At 30.1% G+C, this 13,436-nt stretch overlaps 1 protein-coding gene and 1 non-coding gene across 12 annotated transcripts in view; both read left to right on the top strand.

Moving 5' to 3' along the window:
* Positions 1 to 13,436, top strand: part of VPS13B (vacuolar protein sorting 13 homolog B) — a 700,507-nt gene that overhangs the window by 83,146 nt on the left and 603,925 nt on the right. For all 11 annotated transcript variants that reach the window (XM_053660831.1, XM_053660829.1, XM_053660828.1 and 8 more), the window contains one exon: positions 3,662 to 3,786. In XM_053660831.1, the coding sequence (XP_053516806.1) occupies positions 3,662 to 3,786 (125 nt within the window). The remainder of the gene's footprint in view (positions 1 to 3,661; positions 3,787 to 13,436) is intronic.
* LOC119038617 (U6 spliceosomal RNA) lies at positions 1,222 to 1,327 on the top strand. The gene has a single exon (XR_005080443.2). It is a non-coding gene; the product is annotated as a U6 spliceosomal RNA (small nuclear RNA).

Raw genomic sequence — 13,436 nt, 5'->3', positions numbered from 1 at the left:
ACTTGAGAGAGAGAGAATAAGAAGGGTATAGTAGAATCAAAACCCTTTAGATTTTTTTAGATTTAGTAATTTTTGATCTCAAGTAAACAGTGTTTCCCGAGGATTTGTAGAAAAGGTGATTTCATACACGGCTGGTGGGTATATAAATTGGTATCATTTTGGAGAGTACTTTTGCAGGATCTAGTAACTGAAAAACATACCTACTTTACACCCATCCATTCCAGTTTTCAGTATATATGTCTTACAGCAACATCAGCAAGCCTTTCTCTAAAGGGTCAGATAGTAAATATTTTAGGCTTTGTGGGAAAAGGCAACATTTAAGATACTATGTAGTTGCTTAATAAGAGAGAACAAATTTTCATAAATTTTGAGTTGATCTAATGCAAAATATAATAGAATACTTTTTTTGTGATACAGTTTTGCTACTCGAACAGCAACTAGATTTAGAAGGTTTAAGATATGAGTAGTCAATGAAAAAAAAAAGCATTCTCCAGGCTACTCTTTGAATACATTAGCCAATTAAGGTGAGAAATAGAATTTTATTGCTGGTTGGAAGAGAGGTAGTGGTGAGAAAGATTGTTTTTTTCTTTAAGAATAAGTGGAGAATCGATCATACTTTTTTGGAGAGGGGAAGGAGGAAATTGAGGGAAGAAGCAAGGCAGAGTGAAATTGTGAGCTTACAGATGAGCTAAATCAAATGAAGCATTATATTTCTGTTCTAGCAATATGATTTTGAAGTTCTTTATCCTTTTTCACTTTTCCCATAGTAAAATGAGGTGATTTAGTTAAATAACCTCTAAGCAGTTCTAGCTCTGAAGTTCTAATTTTTAATCATTTAGATCTGGCTCTGTTCTTTTCTCCTGAAGGGTTTTTCTTTTTAAAATGTTCATTCTTCTGTTGTAGGCTTTTAGTTATAATTATTATTCTTTATTTACTTTTGATATATTACAAGGTATTACTGTGTATAGATTAACTTGAGACATGAAGGTAATGTTTGATTTTTTTTGTCCCTTTAAGAAAAGGAACATCTTTTGAATGCTGGTTATACTAACCACACTGAGTTTATTACAATGACAACATAAAAATTACTTGTTTTACATCACAGTTGTCATTGTCATTTACAGTTAGTGTGTGCTTTTCATATTTTTTGTCATGTATCATGCAAATCCTAACTTAGAAACTAATTTTTATTAAAAACTAATTATTAGAAATAAGTTTTGTGTGCTCGCTTTGGCAGCACGTGTACTAAAATTGGAACGATACAGAGAAGGTTAGCACAGCCCTGTGCGAGGATGATGCACAAATTCATGAAGTGTTCCATATTTTTAAAAAGTGTTTTGTTTCTAATTCTACTTCATTTTTTCAATAGGTGATGTTAATTCAAGAATATTTGTTTAAACTGTTAATATATATTATGTATTTTTATTGTTTTCTTTTTGGATTTTTTAAAGAAAGATGGCACTGTATGTTTACGTTTTCATTTAATGAGATGTGTAAGTCGTCTTATTCAAGTTGACATTTCCTTCTGCTAAAGTTTAGATTAGTATTTACACTTATTGCTTCATAAGTCTTGACCACTTCAGACAGTTTGTAGTGTTCAGTACTTTTAGTCCATTTCTGAATATATAAACTATCTTTGGTGAAAGCAACCTCAATTCATACGGTGCTGGTTTTCCTTTTCCTAGATAGTGTATGTATAATCTTGGTCAGGGGTCATTGACATTAGGTTGTATAGCTATTGTAAATCTAGGTATCTTTTTGCTGTATTTTAAAGGAAAGAGTTGAAAATTGGTTATATTGAAATACATATTTTTGATATGAGCTGTGTTTTATTATAGTTTATGCTTGTTTGAATGTTCTCTTAGAAGCATCTTTGGACAACAGGTAAATTTAGTAGAAGCTTCAATTATAGAATAGTGTGTAGCTTCCTCCAAGTTCTTTGCAGTTCTGTCAATAGCCAGCAGGGGATCTCCTCTACACCCGTTTCCATCTAAGTACAGCTAATGATAAGTGTCTTTGATTATACTGTTGAGGCATTTTATAGAATGTGAGAAAGTGGCTTGAGAGAGTTCTTAACTGGATATAGATATTCTAATGTGGTAAAATATTATGTTTAGGCACCCTCTAGAAATATTTGTAGGTTGGGCAATTTTTAATAATTATGTTTTGTGTTGTATTAATAAATGTAAATTTCAGAACTTTTAAAATAATAGGCCTTTCAGAAAAAATATGAAATGCTGAAATTGCGTAGTGCCCAGAAGTTCTTTATGTACAGTGTTGCTTAGAATAAGTCTTCAAAGGGAATAAAGGTGGAATAACTTAATTTTTAAAGTTGATCATTTAAGTATTAGAAACATGTTTTTTTCTTTCCTTCTCAATTTGGTATTTTTTGCTACTTGGCTAATAGTGGGACTTATAGGAATTAAAAAGTGTATTACTTTCATTTTCCTTGATAGTAAATTAGATAGGTAGGTAGGTCTTTTACAATGCAATTGCCTCTTAAAATATGTAATTCTAACTAATGTCTTATTTCTAAAAACTTATTTTGTTCCCTAAGAACTAACTTTAGAGGAAAGAATTTGACATTGTAAGTCTGATGAAGGATAAGGGCATAATAGCTTTTAGAAGCCATTTGGAAAGAGCTTAATACTTTCTAAGAAATTGATCATGGGTTTACGTTCTTAAATGAAAGTTTTATTTTATAAATTATATAGATATTGAGATTTTTAAAACCTGTTTTTACTGTAGAACTTACATTCATTGTTAATCCTAGAGATAGGAAAGCTTGTGCTTTATTAACCCAAGTAATAAAAAACAATACTGAAGGATAAACGTTGGGCTTTTACATGTTGTTGGAAGACAGCTGCTCTCTGTCGTGTCCTTGTATGTTAGTATTTCCTGTTTAGGATGTTTTTCTTTTACCTGATTGGAAATAATTAGTGCAGAAATATAATATTTAGTTCTCTGCTACATTTCATGTAAAATGTGATGTTATATTGATTTTTCCCTTAAGCTAAATACAGTGTTCAGAAATTTATGGAATGTTTATAAATTTTTGAGTGTGATCTGCTTGTTTTAAATATAAACATAAGAGTGTTTTATGCCATGTTCCAAATTTCCTGGGTGAAAAATGTAAGCCCTACAGTTATTTTCACATGATAAAGGGAAAAGATGTAACATTTTAGGATATATTTGAATTTTTGTGTGTGTAATGTAATTGAAGGCAAATACATTTTTGAAATTGTTCTTGTTGTAGTTAATATTCTTTTAGGCATAAAATGATGTTAATAGTAACTTATTAAAGTTAATACCTATAATGTGTACAGTGTAGTTATTTATAGTAATAGAAAATATATGCATTTTAGCAGATAATGAAATACTAAATGAGAATTATTTATAGAAATAAAATGTGAAACTTAAAAAATCAGTTAAAAAAAGGGCAGGGATGTGAAAGAAATACTGTATATTTAAATGTCTTAATTCTAACTTAGTTAATGTCAAATTGAAGAAAAGAAACAGTTGATGTTTGTGAAGTGGAAAAAGACGTTGGAACATATTTAGTGTGCAGCTGTTGTAGAGCAAATTGAAACTGACGTATTTCATCCTGTGCTTATTAAAACTTTGTCTCTGTGAACATTTGGATCTTTTCTTTTTGTTTCAGATCTTTGGTTTCCAGGCGGGACTGACGTCTTTAGATTGCAGGGGATCTTACTGCTTACCTGTACCGATTATTCCCTCTTTCAGCACTGCTGTTTATGGAAAACTTCTGAAACTACCTACGTGCTGGTAAGTATTATGTTAAAATGTTAAAATATGGTAATTTTTATTTATTATCTTAGGAGGAGTAAAAACCAGTTGTATCTGTTTTATGTCAGTGTGTTAGTTTTATAGAAAACCTTGGAAAAATACCTGAATTCATACTGTCTTTTATGGAGACACTAAAACAATCTTTTAATATCTCAAGTGTATTAGGTCGTCATTATCTTTTGTGGTAGTGATAACTGTTGTTTGGGTTATAACTATTAATGCATATTGGAGCTGTAGTAAAATAAATGTTGCTGTCTTGTAATAGGAACTGCAAGGAAAAATACTTTTTTTTCTCATTGAGGTGATACAGACAAAAAGAAAACTTGGATATGGATACTAAAGCCAAAGTATTTATCACCTAAATAACAATTTTATGTGTATTCACACCCACTGAGAAAAGCGTACCCACGACATCCACATAAAATATTTAACACATACATTTGTCGTCACTGCATTATCGTTCAGTATTGGGTTACTTTATTTGGAGGTCATATTTCCCTAAACTTAGAGAGACATAAAAAAAGCCAATAGTTAATTATAACTTTTTTTAGTTGAAAACAATACTTTAATATATTAAAGAAATAATTGTTTAAATATATGAAATAAGGTTTAAATATATGAAATTATATCCTAGTGAGTATTGCTACATTTTAAAATTGAGATTATTTCAAGTACTTGAAATGCATTTTTGCTTTCTTATACTAATTAGTAAGCATATTTTTACAGGATGATTTCTGTTAGTTATTTTGAAAAGTAACAAAACTTTCAGAAAATAGATATTAATTTTTCCATCTAAAGTACTTCACTTGCTGATAATTTTCTTCAGTAATATATAGGTTTTATTTTATTTTTTAGTATATTTAATCAATAGCATATTGATTATGCTATTTCAGTTATAGAATGAAATTTATAAAGTATATGCTGACATTTTAAAAGAAATTTCCTATTCAGATATTTAAAAATACAGAAATTACAGTTAATTACCAGTCTTGGAATCAGTTTTATAAAATGAAAGTATTATTAAATGATTATTCTTATTTTTACTTGATGAGTTTAATTTTGGCCTTAGTTATATTCCTTATAAATCATTTCTTAAATTGTTTAGAGATTGTTTTAAACTTTATATGTATATATATATATAGCATATTGCATTTGAGTCAAATTTTATATTTAAATATATTAAAAATACCATGTGATGTGTTACAGTTGATGTTGATATCTACTTTAACAGATGTTTGTGAATACTATTTTCTCAGTTATGTGCTGATTTATTATTTATAACTTCAATTTTATTGGAAACACAGGGCAGTTTACTATGGAAAAATTCTTAACAACTTTTAAAAACAAAAAGCCAAAATTTCCAAAGTGAATTATAGCCTTTATATGAAAAATACTGAATATTTAAATAGGCAAGGCTTATTTTAAGGATGTATAGGGCTTTCGATAAATATTGTCAGATGGGATTTAAAATATGTCTGCTGACATCTAAAAGACAATATTCCAATTTATACAAAAAGCATAAGATCACAGAATACAAATATTTATTTGGATATGGTTTGCTTTTTGTGTAGTGAAGACCACTTGTCTTTATTTTAGTGATATTTTTGCTGTGTATTACTGAAGTATATTACTTTGAAGTAATTTTGTTAAATTATTTCCCTTAGTAAATTAAGTAAAAAAAGTAAGTTATAATTAATCTATTGTTAACAACTCTTAATTTGAAAGTCATAAATACAAACCTCAGTAAATTGAGATATATCCAAGTTAAACGAAGTAAATAAAAATGCCAGATAAAATGCGTCAGGTAGTGCTTGAATTAAATCAGAATCATGTGAGAACTGAGAGGTTTATTTAACTCAGGCAGTGAGGAGTTTTTAGTAAAGCACCTGGTTATGCCATTGAATGTCAACTCTGCTGCCGTTCATGGTCTCTCCCTTCCTCAAATTACACAGGCTGTTTTCATTTGGATTTTTGAAATTCACATTCCATTTTCTTAAAGCACATATATGATGTTGTGTCTCTGTTTCATTCAGTAATGAGAAGAGTGTATTTACCGCAGGCCCCAGGACATTTTATAGCACGTTGAATTTTAGTCTGTATGTAAGAGTTAGCATTGTAAATCAGCAAAATAGTTTATACTTTTTATTTTAAAATATTTTATTTATTTATTTTTGGAGCATGAAAGGGAGGATCAGTGTGTGAGAGAAACATTGATGGGTTGCCTCTCAGCCAGCCCTGACTGGGAATCAAACCTGCGACCTTCTGGTTCTTAGGGCAGCACTCAATCAATCCACTGAGGCACACAAACCAGGGCCTAAGAATATTTTAAAATTCAGAGTTTAATTGTGCATGAAATTTCAAACTAATTGCCATGTATTTTAAGCATGTTTGTTAATAAGTATGTCTTAAGTAACATTGAAAATGAGTTATATTTCTCTCACTCAAGTGATCTGATTTTATCCTCAAGATAGAAGAAGCTATTAGTAAACTTCAGTTTCTTAGAATTTATTTTTAAAAAATATTTGGAGATACATACTTTTTGTTTTTATTTTTTTCATTTATTTATTTTATTTTTTACTGAATTTATTGGGGTGACATTGGTTTGCAAAACCATACAGATTTCAAGTGTACAACACAACACATCACCTGAATACTGCACCCATCATACCAAACAAACTAAGTCTCTTTCCATCCCCATATCCCCACCCTCTGTCCACCTCCACCCAGCCCCCATGTGCCTTTCCCTCTGGCTATCACCACACTGTCCTCTGTGTCATTGTGTTATGTGTGTGTGTGTGTGTGTGTGTTTGTCTAATCCCTTTATCTTCTTTCATCCAGTCCTCTCCCGCCAGCTGTCAGTCTGTTCCATGTATCCAAGCTTCTGTTTCTGTTTGTTCATCAGTTTATTGTATTCATCAGATTCTACATTTAAGTGAGATCATGTGGTATTTACCTTCCTCTGATTGGCTTATTTCACTTAGCATAATCATCTCTAGGTCCATCCACATTGTCCCAAAAGGTAAGATTTTTCTTTTCACATCTGCATAGTATTCCACTGTGTAAATGTGACACAGCTTTTTTATCCACTCATCTATTGATGGACACTTGAGCCGCTCCCAGATTTTGACTATTGTAAAAAATGCTGCAGTGAACATAGTAGTGTACACATTCTTTTGAATCAGTGTCTTGGCGTTTCTTCAGGTAAATTCCCGTAAGTGGAATCATTTGGTTATGAGACAGTTGCATTTTTAATTTTTTGAAGTAACGCCATACTGCTTTTCACTGTGACTGCAGCAGTCTGTATTCCTGCAAAGAGTGCAAAAGGATTCTCCTTTCATCACATCCTCATCGTCACTTGCTATTTGTTGATTTATTAATGAAAGCCGTTCTGACAGGAGTGAGGGAATACCTGGTTTTTTGATTTGTATTTCACTGATGATTAGTGATGTTCTGCATATTTTCATATGTATATCTTCTTTGGAGAAATGTTTATTCAGGTTCTTTGCCCATTTTTTAATTTGATTGTTTTTTTGGTGTTGAGTTGTACAAGTTCTTTATAAATTTTGGATATTAGCCCCTTATCAGATTTGTTGGTGAATATATTCTCCCATTCAGTTGGTTTATTTCTGCTGTTGATGTTTTCCTTTGCTGTGGAAAAGCTTTTTTAGTTTGATGTAGTCTCATTTGTTTATATTTTCTTTTGTTTCCTTTGTCTAAGTAGAGTTATCAGAAAAAAATACTGCTATTGCTGTGAGAAGTATCTGAGATTTTACTGCCTATGTTTTTGTCTACATCTAGAATTTTAATGTCTTTGAGTCTAACATTTAAGTCTGTAATCCACATTGAGTTTATTCTTGTATAAAGTGTAAAGGGTGGTTATGTTTTATTTTTTTACATGTATCCAGTTTTCCTAGCACCATTTATTGAATAGACTGTATTTACCCTATTGCATGTTTTTGCCTCCTTTGTTAAAAATTGACTATAAAGACATGGGATTATTTCTGGGCTTTCTATTCTATTTTATTGATCAATATATCTGTGTTTATGCCAGTACCATGCTGTTTTGATTTCAGCGGCCTTGTATTAGAGTTTTGTAATCAGGTAGTGTGATTCCTCCAACTTTGTTCTTTTTTCTGAAGATTGTTTATATTCTGGGTCTTTTGTGGTTTGACATATATTTTTGGAATATTTGTTCTACTTCTGTGAAATACACCATTGATATCCTGATAGGAAGCATTGAATATATAGGTTGCTTTGGGTGGTATGCACATTTGACTGATATTATTTGTTATTCATGAATGTGGTAAGTGCTTCCACTTATTTGTATCTTCTTTACTTTCTTCTGTCTTATTTTTTTCAAGTACAGGTGTTTTACAGGTGTTAAATTAATTCCTAGTTATTTTATTTTTTAGGAGCAATTCTGAATGGGATTGTCTTCTTAGTATCCCTTTCTGATAGTTTATTATTGATATATAAAAATATAACTTATTTCTGGATATTTATTTTGTATTTTGCTACTTTACTGATTCATTTATCATTTCTAGTAGTTTCTTTGTGGAATCTTTAGGGTTTTCTACATAAAAGATCATGTCATCTGCAAATAATGACATTTTACTTCTTCTGTGCCAATTTGGATGTCTTTTATTTCTTTTTCTTATCTAGTTGCTGTGACTAGGACTTCTAGTACTGTGTTGAATAGGAGTAGGAGTGGTGAAAGTGGAATGCCTGTCTAGTTCCCTAGCTTAAGGGAAACACTTGCAGTTTTTGTATATTGAGTATGATATTGGCTGTGTGTTTGTCACATATGGCCTTTATTACATTGGGATATGTTCCCTCTGTTCCCACTTTGCTGAGATTTTTTTAATGATAAGTGGGTACTGGATTTTATCAAATGCTTTTTAGCATCTATTGATATGATGATGTGGTTTTTAGCCTTCATTTTGTTTATGTGGTGTATCACCCTTATTGATTTGTGGATATAGTACCAACTTTTCATCCCTGTAATAAATCCCACTTGGTCATGGTATATGATCTTTTTAATGTATTGCTGGATCTAGTTTGCTATTATTTTGTTGAGAATTTTAGCTTTTACAATTAGGATAATGCTGCCCTTGTAAAATGAGCTTGGAAGTCTTCCCTCCTTTTGAGATTTTTGGAATAGTTTGAGAAGGATAGGTGTTACTATTCCCTCATGTTTGATAAAATTCACCTGTGAAGCCATCCAGTCAGGACTTTTGTTTCTTGAGTTTTTTGATTCGTTTCACATACAGCTGTTTAAGTTTTCACTGATTTTCATGCTTTTGGTAGGCTGATTTATTTAGATTGTATGCTTTTTGACAAACAAGTCTGTTTCTTTTTTATTTACATAATACATGTGAAATGTGTTCTTGGCCAAAGCAAAAACCAGTGACTTTAATGAATTACTGAAATTGAACTAAAATTTGAGTAAATTTCCTAAGCAGAATTTTCAAGGTTCTATTAGAATGTTACTAAATACATATATAGAATATACATTTATTAAATATATATTTAATAAAACAGGAAGAAAGCATGTTTATGTGATATATTTTACATATGTGTTATTTTATGTATATCATATAAACATGCTTTCTTCCTTTTTATTAAATACATACATACACACCTCTATTGATTTTATTCATCAATAGATATACATATATTTTAATGGATATATGTATCCAAGAAATTATATACATTATATACATACATACATACATTATATGTATCCATATAATGTCTTCCTTTTTCATTAGTTAAACATTTTTACTTAAGTAGATGAATTCTCTCTATTGAATAACTTGTGTAGGAGATGATGAAATTCATGAAGAGACAGCATTTCTGTATTTTGTTTGCTACCACCCATACTTCATTGTAAGATTTTTGATTTTATATATTAGAATAATCAAGCATTTATTATATTTTTGTTTTAGAGATAGACAATTTTTACTTCCCACTTTTTTGTTCACCTGTTATCTAACATTTTAATTCAAATAATGATATTTTTATTTTAGGAATTTTGACAAATGATACAATAATTTTGTATTTAAACACAATATAATTTATATTTTACAGCCATTTGCAAATGCTAAAACATCATAATTAAAAAGTATATACTGGTGGGGTTTTCGAGAAGTGCTGATAAATGTGAAACTTGATTCAAATTGTATAATATCAAACTAGCATTAAAAAGACCAGTGTAGAAGTATATGTACTATTGTTGAAAGATTTTGGTGATTTATTAAGATATGTTATTTAGTCATTAAATGGAGGCTTTAGTCATATTAACATATATATCCATTAAAATTATATGTATATCTGTTGATGAATAAAATCAAGACAGGTGTGTATGTATGTAGCAAAACTCACAGAAAGTTGTTATCTGTGGGCAGTGCAGTGGCATCAGGAGGAAAGAAGAGCTAACTATTCGTTTTACCTACCAGTCATTCATTTTTTTGTACCTACCATTTAAATATTTTCCTTTTCATTTAAGTTTTGATGTGTAAGTTAAAGGTTATTGTGTATAGAGCTAAATATAAATTTCTTAGCTTTTAAAATGGTTTTTATTTCTAAGTTGAGTTAGTGAAGTTTTGTACTCATTTTATTTTGGAAAAAGTGATCTAATCTTATTTTACTGTACAGGATATGAGTAATAACAAAAATACATTTTTGGAACCAGTTTGTAGGTTCAAACTTTGCATTTGGGGATTCTATATAAATCTTTAGATCCAGCTGTTGCTGAAGATATTTTTTCATTTGCTCTGAGGTGTGTTGATGTTAAAAGAATGGATGGCTGTTTTTCAAGTTTATGTAGGGCAAAAATTTCATGGTATTACTAAGAACATGAATGGATTGTATAAGTTAATTCTTTTGCATTGAGTAGTAAGAACCACTTCCACATTTTTTTTAAGTTTTGAAGGAAGAATTTTCTTTATAGAAATGCCATATTCGTGCAGAATTTTCACCAGCTCTATATTATAATTTATCAGCAGATGGTACAAGTAAAGTCTTTTAAAGTATTTGTTAATTAGGTCATATTAATTTTCAGTCCTTGCTTCTACACAATCAAGACCCGCTTGTTTCTATTGCCTTAAATTTATCCTGGAGTTTGTCCAAATTTATTTTTAATGAGTTGTTTATCCCACTAGTTACATTAGGATTTATTTTTCCCTAGAGAGTAATGTTTACATTGATAGTTTTTAAACCTATTTGGTAAAATGAACATATGTTCAGACTAGAACTTAGGAATATGTGAAATAGCCATTTGTTAAATAAATAATTTTATTTTCATGAACTTAACTGCTAAAATGCAGGTTTAGTGGTATTCCTCCCAAAAATAATTAGGTAAATGCAGAAGTTTTTAGATGCCTTTAGTATGAATTTTATTGAGCTGTTTTATTTTAAACAGAGTTTAAACAAATTTGTAGTGACATAAATCACAAGGAAAATTATACTTTTATTGTGCATTTTCATTGACATTTTAATGAGCCCCTCCCCCTTGTAGCTTTTAAAAAGTTGTAAAAGCTATTGATTTGTTTTAAAACCTCTGAGGCAAATATGGCATAATATTATGGCTGAATAAGTTCGGTTTATGGGTGTTCTTTTCCTATACTTGTTAGCTTTTTAGAAATATTTCCAAATTGACAAAAACAAAAGAGGGAAAAAACCCTCTTCATTTATATTATTATAATAACAGGTACATTGTTAAAGCTACCATCTATTATCAAATAATTTTAAAATATTTGTTTATTGTAGTTCAAATGCTACTGGAGCACTTAACAGATGTATAATAAACTGTACTTTTATTTGTAGTTGGTTACAGCTGGAAAATAAAACAAACTACAAAAGCATGTCCTATGTGTATGATATAACTTGTTTATTATTGAGTTCTGGCTTTTGTACAAAGTGAATAATTTCCTTTGATGTTAAATTAAATTGAATCTGAAGGAGGGAATTGGGCCCACCCTTGGGTACCATTAAAATGTAGAATAAATTATTTTAAAATTTGCATGTTTAAGTTTTTATTTAAGTCTGTATTATCCATTGGGGAACTGTTATATGTGACATAATGATGGCTTGAGAGTTAGAGTACCATATACAGTAGCTGAATTTGTTATGAAATAGTAAAGACCCACAAGTGAAAAGAATCCTGACTATAATTTTGCCTCATAAAGAAATATTGCCATGATTCTAAGAACATAGCTATACCATAAGACTTCTGAAATACAACAGTGTATCTGGCTGAAGGTAGAGTAGTTAGATTAATTTTACATTTTTTGTTGCAGGTGTACCAAATATCTGTTTTCTGTACTGAGAATCACTACTAATAAACTTTTTTTTTCTTAGGCATTTTGAATGGAAATTTGAGAGGATAGTAGAGAGAACCACCTCTCAGTTTTGAAACCATTCATTACAGAAAAGAAAAATGCTTTTAAAAATGGCTTTAATGTTAGAAAAGCAAAAGAAATCAATGATGATAATGAAGTATAAATTTGTGATTTGGGTCCTGTTTGTTTTTCCTAGTGTCTCTTGATCTCTACTATTTTACCTGTTTGGTTTAAAGACTCTTTTATTCAGTGCATATTTATTTTCTGGTCTAGTCATTCTAATCTTTTGTTTTATGTTAAAGTGATTGTATGGTAAATGTGACCATGACTGTGGATTGAAGGGTAAATCTAGGTACAGCTGCATATTGATACTTCATATTGGGAAGTTGTATGGATAAGGTCATAGAAATCTTAAGGTGTGACTACATATTTGAATTACAACATGCTAATTAAGAGAGACATATAATCCCAGTGTTTCATTTTTGTTATTTTGATATTGTTGAGTGAAAGAAGGCAATAGTTAGTTGTTTGGATAGGCATTCCTAAGAACGAAGTTATTAATACTTTAGGGAGCTTTTTTTCATTGAGATAAAACCCAAATAACATAAAATTCTCCAATTACTGTGCGATTCATTAATTTTTAGTATATTCACATTGTTGTGTGTTCACCATCAATATCGTCATTGATTATCCAATTCCGGAACAACTTTACAACTCAAATAAGGAACCCTGTCTCTAGCTAGGATTCTGGACATTTTATATAATCAGAAGCTTAAAATGTGTGGTGTTTTCTGTCTGCTTCTTCCATTTAATATGTTTTCAGGGTTTATGTTGTAGCATATATCACTACTTCTTTTTCTTTAATGACTGAAAAATATTCCACATTCTGTTTATCCATTCATTAGTTGTCTTACATTTGGGTTGTTTCCATGCTTTGTTTAAAGAATATTGCTGGTGTGAAATTTCTTACATGAGTTTTTATATGAACATGCTTTAGTTTTCTTGGACATATACCTAGCAGTATAATTGTTGGGTCACATAATAAATCTATATTTACTTTTTTGATGAGCTGTTTATAGATTTTACATAGTGGCTGTACCCCTCCAGTGTATGAGGGTTCCTATTTCTCTTCATCTTTGTCAACACTGGTTATTTTGTGTTTTTACTTTTATTATTGTTTTCTTAGTGGGTGTGAAACGACATCTGATCGTGGTTTTAATTTTCATTTCCCTAATGATGTTGAGTATATTTTCATATGCTTATTTCTGTATTTTCTATAAAGAAATG

The sequence above is a fragment of the Artibeus jamaicensis genome, unplaced genomic scaffold (assembly GCF_021234435.1).
Source record: "Artibeus jamaicensis isolate MK-2021 breed Jamaican fruit bat unplaced genomic scaffold, CSHL_Jam_final scaffold_916, whole genome shotgun sequence".
In the NCBI taxonomy this organism is placed as follows: domain Eukaryota; kingdom Metazoa; phylum Chordata; class Mammalia; order Chiroptera; family Phyllostomidae; genus Artibeus; species Artibeus jamaicensis.
This window is presented reverse-complemented; position numbering and strand designations above follow the sequence as displayed.